Source organism: Curcuma longa, chromosome 11, assembly GCF_044706935.1.
Source record: "Curcuma longa cultivar G26 ecotype Majalengka, Jawa Barat chromosome 11, ITB_CL_G26_1.1, whole genome shotgun sequence".
Taxonomy (NCBI): domain Eukaryota; kingdom Viridiplantae; phylum Streptophyta; class Magnoliopsida; order Zingiberales; family Zingiberaceae; genus Curcuma; species Curcuma longa.
Window position 1 is genome coordinate 419,166 of NC_133871.1, and position 13,955 is coordinate 433,120.

Genomic DNA, 13,955 nt, shown 5'->3' on the forward strand with positions numbered 1-13,955 from the left:
AACTTTTCCATTGTCAACAAAATGTACATATCGGTCCTACCAAAAATTTGTATTATTATTGGAGGAATATTTTAGACCATGACATACATTATTTTCAGTTCTAAAATGGTATCATAAAATCAATTCAGTCTTCCTGAACTCAGATAAACCTTTGTGATTTACACTAATCACCAGGTAAACACTACAAAGGGCATTAGTATATATAGTGGCATATATTGTAGACAACAAGGTAGTCAGATTAAAAGTTAAATTATCTAAACATTTTTCATATCAATAAGCAGATAAGGGTTTGCTCCTCATTTGATTACTTTAACTCAATTGAATGATATATTAAAATTTTGTTGCAAAGAAGATAATACTAACTCTAGTGAAAAAATTATTAGGACCACAATTTTTGTTCCAACAGAATAACATACAAGTAGGAACAAGTACCTTTAAGTTGTTGTTCAATAAATGTTTTTCCAATTTCTACAAATAAAGGATCTGTTGCATCTAAAAGATATGTGCAACACCACCTTAGATCACTATGAACTGTAAACCTGCAACCAATTAAAAGAACATAATGTAATAGTGAAACTTAACATGACAAGGGAAATGATTTAATACATCAATAATCAAAATTGGATTTGCTTTACTCATCTATAGCAAAGTCCAAGTAGAAGAGGTGTGAAAACATTAACTGGAGTGACCAATAAGATGCAATACAAGTTGGGAAGTATGGTCAATAGAACATGTTAAAAAGGATAAGATCCTTGTCATATATTAGTTATATATTTACCCACTTTACGAGGAATTGGTCTTTTTGAGACAAATACATAATTTTAAACATGCTTCGTGATATAAAATATATAATTTTCCTCTTAATTTGGTATCATAGTTTACCCGACTCGTCTCCACCCCACTTTTTCTTCCTAACTCCTCTCACACTAATACCTAATCCCATGAGAAAGCAGTGTTTTCAAAACCAGACTAAACTGGCTAGTATCCAGGAACCAAGTACAAATTCAATCCAATTTATCACAAAAACCACTTGGAATGGAAACCAACAAAAAGTGGAAAAACATATAACTAGGAATCAGAAAGCCTTGTGGTCAGTGTTTTGCTCCTTCACATGGTTTAGCACAGTTCTAAACCCACCTAACTCATTTTTCTTTCTTTTTTCTTTTCTATTCTATTCCTGTGTTTGGTCACCCTCTTCTCCTCTGATGCCTACATTGCCTCTCCTCCACGGCCTTCGTTGCTGCCTAGGAGTGGGAATATTTGCAATGGTTTGCTCCTCAACATCAGATCACCAGTTACACAGACATGGTTTTCAGGGTGTTTCAGTTTTCCAACTGTTTCTTTTTTTAAAAATTCCGTTTGGTTTTTTACTTTTATGTTCCATATTGATTGAATTTTTATGATATGGTTCAAATTTGGGGATAGGTTGCTCCCTGGCTTCAGCTTGATCTAGTTTTTTATGTGGTAGTTCTGAATCAGTTAGCATCATATTGCTTAGCTTGTTTCAATTTTGCAATATTTCTAGCTTTGAAATAATTTGAGTTTCGATGCAGTGAGTTTCTTTATTAGCTTCTGTTTTGACATTGTTTTCTTCCCAAGCTTCAAATTTGATTGAGTTTCCGAAAAGTTATATAAATGAAACATATTTCATATCTGGCTTCAATATGAGTGAGTTTTTTAGCAGCTTCAGTTTAGAGATAATGTTCTTATCATGATGGGTGAGATTTGGATGACTTTCAAATCTGAAACAATTCACATAAAGTTTTAGGTACAGTATTTTAGACCTAAAACAATGTCCATATAAAGTTTTAGGTTAATGGATGGAACATAGAAACGCTCAATGGCAAAGTAATGAAGATAATAAATATATTAGGAAAAAAATTAATATTTTATGTTTACAAAAGACAAATGGATAAAGAAGGCAAAAATAATAAAGAACTAAGATTTTAAGTTATGATATACAGAAAGAGTAAAATGAGAAATAGAGTAGGTATTATTATAAATAATTTATTAAGAGACGAAGTAGTAGGAGTAATTATAAAAAGAGATACAACTATAACTCTCAAGATAATGATAGCAAAAAAAACTATTAATATGATTAACATATATGCACCTCAAATAGAATTAAATGAAGACACTAAACAGAATTTGAGAAGACCTAGATGAGGAAGTACAGAAGATTTAGATAAACAAGATGATTTTAATAAGAGGAGATCAAAATGACCATATAAGAGTAAAACATGGGGATCATATGATAGGGTGCATAAGGTTATAATTTAGGAACAAAAAATAAAAAATTATATTAAATTTCGCGATAACATATGAATTTATAATATCTAATATGTTTTTCAAGAAAAGAGAAAACATCTAATTACATTTAAAAGTGAGAACAATATATTGCAAATTAACTTTCTTATGATCAAGGAGGGATAAAAAATTAACTTTCTTATGATCAAGGAGGGATAATAACATTCTCATGATCAAGGAGCGATAACATAGGTTAATAGTGTTAGATATGCACCTTAAACATAATATTACTAATAGGAAAGCATGCATGGCTCCTAAAATAAAGTGGTAGAATTTAAAATGGGAAGCAAAGTATCATTGAGGAAAAGGTAGGAGCATAAATATCAGAAGAAATTTATGGCGGCTCGAATACAATATGCAATAAGTTGATATCAAATTTAAAAATGATGCAAGAGTATACTTGGTGAGTCAAGAGAACAGGCATAACCAAATAAAGAATTTAATAGTAGAATGACGAAGTAGGAAAAGTAAAGAAAAAATAAACAACCCATAAGTTGCTATACATTTGCAAGAACAAAGAAAACTCAAAACAAATATGCATTAGCCAAGAAAGAGGTTGAGAAAGTAATGAGTGAAGTCAAGAATGAAGTTTTTGAATGCTTATATCAACAGCTTGATACAAAAGGAGAAAGGAACATCTATAAAATAATTAAAAGAATGGAAAGGAAAAGACAAGATCTTTACCCAAATAAAATGCATTAAAAATTAATCCAATATGGTACTAATAAAGGATGAGGAAATAAAAACGTAGTGAAAGAGGTCTTTTCATCAACTTTTTAATCAAGGTTTCGATGACCAACTTAGATTAGGAAATTTGACTAAGTCAAAGGAGTATAGAAATTTAAATTTTTATTAGAGAATTTAAATTTCAAAAGTAAAACAAGCGTTAAATAGGATGCAAAATGGAAAAATAATTAAACAGGATGATATTCCTACAGAAGTAAGGAAGTGCTTAAGAAAGCAAGGAATTGAATGACTTACGAAATTATTCAACTTAATATTGAAAATAAAGTAAATGTTTGATTAGAAGAGGTAAGTACTCTACTTCTCTATATAAAAACAAATGAGACATACAAAATCGTGTGAATTATAAAGGCATTAAGTCAATAAATCATACCATGAAATTTTGAAAAATAGTGATAGAAAAAATATTAAGGAGACTAAGGTGATCAAAAATCAATTTAAATTAAAGCTTGAAAAGTTAACGATAGAAGTTATACATCTTAAATAATTGATTGAAAAGTATCGAGAAAAGAAACAAGATTTACACATGGTATTCATTAACCTAAAAAAAACTTATGATAGCATTTCGAGGAAACTTTTGTAAAAAAATCTTAAAAAGTAAGGTGTCAGCGGCATATATTAAAACAATTAATCATATATATGAGAATGTAATAATAAAAGTGAAGACTCTAAACGGATTAATTAAAGTATTTTATATAATTAAGGATTTGCTCTAAGTCTATATCTTTTTACATTAGTAATGGATAAACTCACTGAATACATCCAAGACACATTATCATAGTACATGTTATTTGTAAATAATATTATTTTGGTCGATAAGACACATGAAAAAGTAAATATCAAACTCGAATCTTGGTGGAAAATATTAAAAGTAAAATGTTTTAGGCAGGAATTAAAATTTCATGCTGAGCTGGTCGAAATGAGCGAAATATTTCGTTCCGTCCGCCGACCGGCACCGGCACGATCGGGCACCAAGCCCAACCGTAGGAGGGATCGCGCGGAGGGGTCGCACAACCCCGACGACTGCACCGGAGTGGTTGCATGGCCCCAGCGACGGTGCAGGAGAGGTTATGAGACCCCAACGACCTCGCCGGAGGGGTCACGCGTGTTAGTAATAACCCTAGAGTCAATTATGTGATGATTGACTAGAAACTTTTGTATCATATTTTATTATTAATAAAAGAAATTTTTGATTATTATATTTGCTTCATGATTGTGTCAAATGACTAAATATAATAATGTCATTAAGTAGTAGGTTCTAATCTACATTATATCAATTAGTTGAATTGATAGTTAGATGATGTAAAAAATACTACTCTTAACTACTCGTAGTTAAATATTAATATTCAAAGACAATATTAATGCATGGAGACTAGCATGTAGGTCAATTAATAACTTGATCTCACAAGTTATGGATATGTGATATCACGTTGACACATGAGTATATATTAAAGAATATATACTGAATTGACCTGCCAAAAGAAAGTTTCATAGATCGTTATATGAGTGTCATAAACTTTCTCATGTGACTATTAGTATGAATAGTTTTTAAACTTGAAGTCACTACGATTCCCTACATAAGGAGTTGTGTACTTTAGTATCGTCAAACGTCACCCGTAACAGGGTGGACTATAAAGGCGATCACTGGGTATGCAACAAATTATGTGGAAGGATGTGAGTGATGTAGATGAGATTTATCCCTCCCATAAGACAGGAGTGATATCTGTGGGCCTCTTGATCGAGTAGGACTACTAAATGCATGAGTCATATTCAAATGAGTCAATATGAGATATTGAGCTCATTTGCTTGAGTGAGTCTATTCGAGGATCAAGAAACACAAAGATTGATATTGAGGATGACACGGTGTATGCCTCATTGATCAATCTAGATATCGAGGATAGAAGGGCATCATCATACATTATAGTAGTCACGGAAAGGTTAGGTCGGATATCGACTTTCTCGTCACTTGGGTAACAATGATGCATTGCTAGATGTCGCTCATTGCTTATGTGTCTAAAGCAGTTTAGACACATTACCAACGTTACGAGAACCTATTGGGTCACACACAAAGGACACGATGCTTCGGAGATTGATTGATTTTAGTTTGACTAAAATATAATCCGAATTGGATTAATTGAGTTAGACTCAAGTGAATCCAATTGGATTATGGGATTGAGTCTAATTTGAGTTAGACTCATTTAGATTAGACTCAACCAAATTTGAATGAGATATTGATTCATTAAAATATTTAATGAATTAATAATAGAGGAAGACCAAGGTTTTTCTCTTTATTGGATGAAGAGAAGATGAAGAGCTAACATGAGAAACATGTGCTCTATTTGAGTTTTAATTGGCTTTAATGTGGGAAGCTAAAGAGGCAAAAACCCTTCATATTCATGAGATGAATATAAAAGGTTTTTCTTGCATTTTTCAAAGGTGCACAAGGCATTTTGAGCTATCTTCTCCCTCTTGGCCGAACACCCCTTTTATTCCTCTCCTTGTTTTGGCCGAATCTCCTTGTGTGGCTAGCACCACAAAGGTGATTCTTCTTCGAAGCTTGAGATCGTGTTCGTGTGGATACGCATAGAGGCACGGACGCTTGAACGTGCAAGAGATCCGACGAACCGAGGACGAGCGGGATAAGCGAAGGGCACACTTCAAAGGTATAGATCTATTAGATAGATAAATCAAACTGTGTACGAGTTTTCTTTCGCATGGATCGCTCATTGGGATCCTATTTCCGCTGTGAATTTTGTTGTTTGTCACATAGGATTCCCTACAGTGGTATCAGAGCCACTTGCGAAAGATCATACAAAGTTTTATGTACTTTTGTATGTGATATAGAAGTAGGACATGTGTTTGTTATGGGTTGCATAATTGTATGAGTATTTTGTCTATATGCAAAGGTTTGTGTTGATCAAACTAAAAGGCTATAGCATCATCATACATATGACAGCGTGCTATAGTCCGATTGCATTTGACAAAAATTTTATAACCTATGGTGTTCATGTTGATGAGGTTGTGTCAGTCTGTTGAGAACGGATTGTGAAAAATCTTTCATGATCTGTTGTGAACAGATTGTGCGATTTTGTCGCAAGGATGCATCAACGGAACAAGAGGGGTCTCAGTTCATTCTGATGAATTTTTGGTAGTGACTCATTCAAGGAGTCAACAAAATAAATTTTGTTTCGAGGGCGTTGCCCCTACGCCCCACAAGGGGCGCTGCCCCCTTGACCCCGCCCGCTAACCGGCTAGTGGGACTGCCGTGAGGTTTTGGCTCATGACCAATTTTTGCAAGCATAATAAAATTGATGTTCTAGATCTATTTGTTGTGTGATGGATGTCATGGTGCATGGTTATGACCCTTAACCCCAATATGATTGTGGTTGTGTGTATGTGCATGTTGTAATGTAATTCATAATACGACCTGCGTGTCGTGCCTTCATCTCTATTTTTCTAGTTGTAAAAAATAGATTTAGACTCGAATATAACTCGAGTTTTCTTATTTCATAATGTACAAAACGAGGAGTGGAAAGTCCATTGGAGGATGAAGTTACAAGAAGGATGCCGACGACACATGACGACCGAAGGAAGCACTTGGAGAAGATGTTATCCCTAGGTTGACCATTCGATCTTCTCATTGGCTTGAGAGGATCGTAGTATATGGGCCATAACCATGTCACGTTTATGCTTATATGTTGATATATGTCATGTGTGTATGTGATGCATGTTTAGATAATAATTTTATCTTAATTAAGTCAACTCGATATGCCTACCAAAGTTTGGTACTCACTACTACCTCGATCATTTGTTGTTGGGTTTGCCAAAGCAAAGTGACACATTTTATCTTGGTAGAGTGCGAGTGGACAATTGTGATGTCCCACTATCGAACTTTGGGTTAGACTTAACTAAGTTACCTCAATTGGATTGAGAACTTAGAGGCATATCCCAAAAGTTGGAAAGTTGGGTTAAAGAATAATTATACTAAGTCTTGGGCGATTAGCCAAAGCTAACTCAAGATGATGTATAATGTGGATTTTGACCCTTTGTTCACAAGAGTTGCATAAGATGTAATTGGCATGTTGCCTACCTAATTATACTAAGTCTTGGGCGATTAGCCAAAGCTAACTCAAGATGAGGTATAATGAGGATCTTGTCCCACATGAATCTTGTTGCTATTGGTTTTGGAGCTAGTAGTGTGGGTAAACTGTGGTTACCTACATCCATGACTAGCCCCTACCAAAGCTCTACGATTCAGTGGGAGCATCATTTAATTAAAGGTCTAATTAAATGATTTAGATATGATACTCATTTATGCATTTTAATGTTGTAGATCACCATGTCGTCAAATACGTCGAATACTCTCTCTGCAATCTATCCTTGAGAAGGACAAGCTCAACGGAGTAAATTTTCTGGACTAGTATACAGAAACTTGAGGATCATCCTCAAGCAAGAACGCAAATTGTACGTCCTAGAGCAACCCCTTCCTGAAGCACCCGCCACTACTGCTACTCGTGTAAAAAAAGATACTTACAAGAAGCATCAGGATGATGCACTGGATGTATCATGCCTTATGCTTGCTACCATGAACTCTGAGCTTCAGAAGCAACATGAGAACATGGATGCTCATGATATGGTTGAGCACCTGAAGCAACTGTATCAAGGGAAGCTAGGCACGAGCGATTTGAGGTGTCTAAGGCCCTATTTGCATGCAAGATGCAAGAGGGAACTCCTGTAGGAACTCACGTACTCAAAATGATTGGGTATGTGAAGAACCTCAAAAGACTAGGATTTCCACTGGGCCAAGAATTGACCACTGACCTTATCCTACAATCATTGCTGAAAGGGTATAGTCAATTTGTCATGAACTATAACATGAATGAAATTGATAAGTCATTGCCTTAGATGCTTAGCATGTTAAGAACTATTAAGCCCAATCTCAAAAAGACTAAGCCTGGTACCGTATTGATGGTAGAAAGGCAAAGGCAAATGGAAGCCCAAAGGTAAGGGTAAGACCCAAGCCAAGGGCAAGGCCAACTCTTCTGCACTGAAACCCAAAGGTGGGGTGGCTAAGGAAGGAAGTTACTTCCATTGTAGTGAGATCGAACATTGGAAGAGAAACTACAAACTTTACCTAGAGGAAGTCAAGAAGAAAAAAAGTGAGACTTCTGCCTCAGGTATATATGTTATAGAAGTCAATTTGTCTATGTCTGTATTATGGGTATTAGATACCAATTGGGCATCTCACATTTATACTAATATGCAGGGCCTACGAAGAACTAGAGCATTAACAAAGGGAAAAATGGACCTACGAGTAGGCAATGGCGTAAGAGTTGCTGCTATAGTAGTAGGAACATATTCCTTATCTTTGCCCACTGGCTTGTCTTAGAACTAGAGGAGTGCTATTTTGTACCTGCATTAACTAAGAACATAATTTATGTATCTTATTTGGATAAGAAAGGTTTTTCATTTATCATAAAGGACAAAAGTTATTCTATAATGTTAAATAATATATTCTATTGTAATACACATCTAATGAGTGGACTTTATGTTCTAGATTTAGAAAACTCAATCTATAACATAAATACCAAACGGGTTAAACCGAATGATTTAAACAAACATATCTCTGGCATTGTCGCTTGGGTCACATAAATGAGTCGCATATCTCAACTCCATAAGAATGGACTCCTAAACTCATTTGATTTTGAATCATTTGAAACATGCGAATCTTGTCTTCTAGGCAAGATAACCAAGATTTCTTTTAATAAACAAGGTGAAATAGCTGCTGACTTATTATGATTCATACATACTGATGTATGTGACTCTTTCAATATAGCAACTAGAGGAGACTATCAGTACTTTATTACTTTTACTGATGATATCAGTAAATACGGCTGTGTGTATCTCATGAAACACAAGTCGGAATTCTTTGAAAAGTTCAAAGAATTCAAGAGTGAAGTACAAAATCAACTGGGCAAAAGTATTAAAATACTTCGATCAAATTGAGATGGTGAATACCTTAGCCAAGAGTTTCATAACCATCTAGCTAAGTGTGGGATTATATCCCAACTCACTCCACCTGGAACACCACAGTGGAATAGTGTATCCGAGAGGAGAAATCGTACTCTATTGGATATGGTAAGATCTATGATGAGTCAGACAGATCTTCCTACTTCTTTCTGGGGAATCGCTCTAGAAACGACTATTTTCACACTTAACCGAGTTCCATCAAAAGCTGTCATAAAGACACCATATATAACATTGACTGGGAGGAGTCCCAAGATGTCTTTTATAAAGATTTGGGGTTGTGAGGCTTACGTTCGACGTCAAGTCTCAGACAAGTCAAGCCCCAAATCAGACAAGTGTTATTTTATAGGATATACCAAGGAAACGAAAGGATATTACTTCTACAATCTCACACAAGACAAAGTGTTTTTCGCTAGAAATGACGTTTTTCTAGAAAGAGAGTTTATTTCTAGAAAAACCAGTGGGAATAAAATCCATCTTGAAGTTCAAGATACAGAAAATAGCACTAAGACCTTGATGAAAATTGAACAGACACCACAAAGTGTTGTGGATCATGAGTTTGTTGCACAAAAAGATATGGAGCAACAACCTATTCAAGTAGATCAACCTCTTCGCAGATTTGATAAGATATATCGTCAGCCTAAGAGATATTCATTTCTCTTATCGGACCATGATGATGTTATACTTGTTGAGTTAAACGAATCTACATCCTATCAAGAAGCTGTGATGAGTCCAAATTTTAAGAAATAGCTAGAGAGCATAAGGTCCGAAATGGAATCCATGTAAACTAACCAAGTATATGTTATGTTTGAGAGGTGTCCTAAAGCAATCGTCTACAATACGATTCAGAGCATGAGAGAATTTGTATTATGAATGTATTGAAATCATCCCTAGTTGATGAATTGACGATTACAGGCGTCATCAATTCTGTTCAGACTAGCACATTTAAACTTCTTGATTCGACAAGCAGTTGATCTCACTAGTTGGAGACATTGGATGTTGAGAGTTAAACGTGGATGCTGATTAAAGGTAATAAGTTCATTGGAGTGACTTGCCTTGAGACTTTATATGATTTTTATGCATATATCAATAAAGATCTAAATGCAGCTTAAGTGCGAGTTTCGGACTTGCGGTATTCAAGTCACCTTGATCATGGAGGCTTATACTTTGACATCTTAAGCAGACATCTCTGATGAGATATGGACCCGAGATGATTGGGTATAAGTCGAAATACCCGAAGGTATTTGAATAGTCCACAGAGGATTCACTGCTCTCTGTTAAGAGAGACGTATACCCTACGACGCTTGTTGGGATTGTTACTGAAAGCCTTTGGCTAAAGCAATATATGTCAAGAGTATGACACTTTTGGACACATGTACAAGTAACTTAAATTCATGAGACAAAAAGAAGCTTGGACTAGGTGTGACGTAGTCAGCCTAATGGGGACTAACACAGACAGACCATGTCCTAAACTAAGTGGGTATAAGAAGGTGAAAGAAACGAGACACGTTTATTAAAGCAGCTGAAAAGTTTAGAAATCCTTTTGAAATCAATCGTTGATTTTTCGGTCAATTGGGGATCATGATGTACTACTAAGTGTCACTTATGATCGTTCCGCAATTAATGGTTAATTACGGACGACCAACATAACTGAGAACCTATTGGGTCACACGAACAAAAAGATTTCTGAATGACATAAAACGAGTTTGAGGATTAGGTTCTCAGATCAAGAGAATATTAGTTTGGTTGGACCAAACAACAAGAAAAATTATTTTGGTTCAAATCAGAGACGACTTGATTACTGAACCAAGTAATTCGATATTGAACCAACTTAGTTTGGTTAATAATGAAAATTATTTTGGCAAAATAGAAGAGATGAGAAGTTTCATCTTGCAAAGACAAATTGAACAAATCTGATTTGGGTTGAATCAGAGGTCGTTTGGTCATCGAACCAAAATTAAACCAGTTTGCTACAATAACCTTGAAAAATCAATCCGATTCAATTAAGGTTTTTCTTTCCCTTCCGGTTCAGCGCGTGCCCGAACCGCCCTGACGCGCTCGCGATTTCATCCCTGCGGCTCATGATTTCGCTGGAACCGACGTACGGGTTCGTGATTCCATGTCTGCCGGCGAAAACCTCGCAAAGGAGGCTTTAAAAACGCCGTGAGCACCGAAGGAAGCAAAGACAAGAAAACCCTAGTTTCTTCCTTCTCTCTGCCCTGTTATGTTGTCGCCATCGCCGTTGCCAAAGCTTGACTGATTGCTTTCTGATCTCAGCCGATCAACGGAGAAGACGCTGCCGGTGAGTTCCTCCTCTCCCCCTCTGATCTCCACTGTCTTGACCGCCTCCTTTGCCCTGTTTCCCTGCTACCTGTTCCACCACCTGATTCGTTGCCGCCGGACGGCCTTGCCGGAACTAGGGTTTTGCCCAAGTTCAGTGTCCGCTCAGCCCTCTGCTGCGGCCGAACTGTTCACCGGAGAAGGTGCTACTAAACCCTTTACCAACCGGAGAAATTACGACTATCGGATAGTTGTTAGGGTTTTATTGTCAAAACACCGTGTGCCTACGGTGATTTTCCTGTTTCTAGAAATTGTTTCGATCATTTTTCTAATTTCTGTATTGTCGGAATTCTGATTCCCGACGATAGAAAGGAAACTCCGGAAACAATCGCGATGTGTATTGTTGCGTTTTCCGATATTAGGGTGTTCTCTTATATCAGTCGTTATTGCTCGTCGACTAGTACCGAAAACTGTGACGCAACTTGAGGCTTTGGAAGCCGTCCTGAAGATCACTTTGTGTGGATCACCAGTAGAGGCGGGACTCCGACGAGGACCGTGGGATTGATATGCCTTCCCGCTTAGTATTATACGCTAGGTATGCGTAGAATAATTAATTCTACAAAATTTTAAATTCCTGCTATGTCTTGTACTTACTGTTTCTAACTATGCATGTGTGTGTTGTAATAATTTATATAATTATTGTTGTTTTATTTTTGTTGCGCACATTTCCGAAACGTGAAAACACACGCATTGCACCGGAACAATCCCAACAGTATAGACTTTGGTTAGTCCACCTGAAGGGATCGAATCTATTGGGTGTAAGTGGGTCTTTAAGAGAAAGACTGACATAGATGGTCTTATGCATACTTATAAAGGGTGACTGGTAGCTAAAAGCTTCAAGCAATGTTGGAGTATACTGAAAAGACTAGCTCTTTTGTATATAAACATTTCATGAAATAAAGGAATCATGTTTTGGTCAAATGGTTGCAATAGATTAGACTTGTAACATGTCCCCTTAATTTACATTGTAGATAACATGGTGTCTGTGAGACACAGAAGATCATGATTATCAGCTCCTTGTAAATTATAAATTAAGGCTCACAACCAAGATGACTTTGGACAAACCATCGGGAACGGTTGTAGTGTAATTCAGTAACTGTCTATCTTGACTGTAGAATTACACTAGTACACTTTGTGTGTATTGAGTAGGACCATTGAGGTTGTTCAATTTACGCTGACTCATAAATTGAACAAGACCTCTGTTATTATACTTATGCACTCTTAATCCCGATATAATAAACGGGCACATATATTTAGTAAACATCACTTTGATTTACCAAAGGGTGAGATCTTTCCGTCAGATCAAATATTCTCGGTAAGTTGGGTGATGTTACTATTTATATGGTGTGCCGTTAATTATAGAAGGAATCCGTGTCCCAGTAGGGCTGATGATGTCCCCTTGAAGAGCTCATAAGGATTGTCATGTCAAATCTTGCAAGTGGACTTAGTCCGACTGACAATAAGGATGAGTGGTACTATTCAAGGTCATAGATGTCAATTATTGAGTTGTCAGTGAACTCAGATAATTGACGGACATACGATATCTTAAACACGGGGAGCAATGCATAAAATAATAAGAAGGAACCCATAACGTAATTTGGGGATTGGATTGGTAGTGCAATAATGATCCTCTAGTGGAATGGATCATTATTGATGGATGTAGGTGTGTATTCGGAGTAGAATACGGGATCCGAAACCCATCAGAAGGCCAGATCCAATACCTCCTCGAGGTCCCTGCTGTAGCCTAAAGAAATCTCTAAAAGATGCAATCAAACGGATGAGATTAGTTCTCAGCCGTCGGATAAGATTTAACCGATGGATGAGATTGGTTCTCAACCGTAGGATGAGTTAGTGGATGAGATCAACTTGTATCCTTGGGATTAGATCAAGTTGCATCCAATGGATCGAAATAAATAAAGAGGATCAAAAGAGATTAAATTAGAACCGTTGGATGAGATCTAGTTGCGTCCGATGGACGAGATCTCTTCGGTTCGGTTTTAATTCTCTTTAGAAGCAAGAACCGGTTCACAAGGTGAACCGAACCCATCCCTCTCTATAAGCCACGCCCAAGCCATGATAATTGTGTCCGTTGGATCGGAGCAATTAAGTTGTATTAAAGTAGATTATATTAGAACCATTAGATGAGGTTAAGTTGCATCCAATGGATGAGATCTCTTTGGTTTGGTTTTATTTCTCTTTAATACAAAGTTGGTTCACCAATTGAACCAAATCCTCCTTGATGTGGCCGGCCACCTCTCCCATGGATATGGAAATGTTTTTTTTTAAAATAAAAACTGAGGGGACCGCCAAGCAATCAAGGGAAGAAATAATCGGCGCCTATTCTTTTCTAGATTTGGAAGTTATTTATGGAAACAATCCAAATCAACTCCATGAAAGGAGGGGGCGGGAAGGATTGATTGGGTGTTGGGAGGCTATAAAAGAGAGGGGGAGGGGGCGGCCAAGAGACACAACAACAAGAATAGCATACGAAATCTCTCCGATTTCGCAATTGCTCTAGTTTTTTCCTCCCTCTTGGC

General features: G+C 36.6%; 1 protein-coding gene across 1 annotated transcript in view; it reads right to left on the reverse strand.

The window, feature by feature from the left end:
• Positions 1–13,955, reverse strand: part of LOC141838843 (alpha-N-acetylglucosaminidase-like) — a 100,600-nt gene that overhangs the window by 46,839 nt on the left and 39,806 nt on the right. Inside the window, exon 8 of the mRNA XM_074726436.1 lies at positions 433–539. Coding sequence (XP_074582537.1) covers positions 433–539 — 107 coding nt within the window. The remainder of the gene's footprint in view (positions 1–432; positions 540–13,955) is intronic.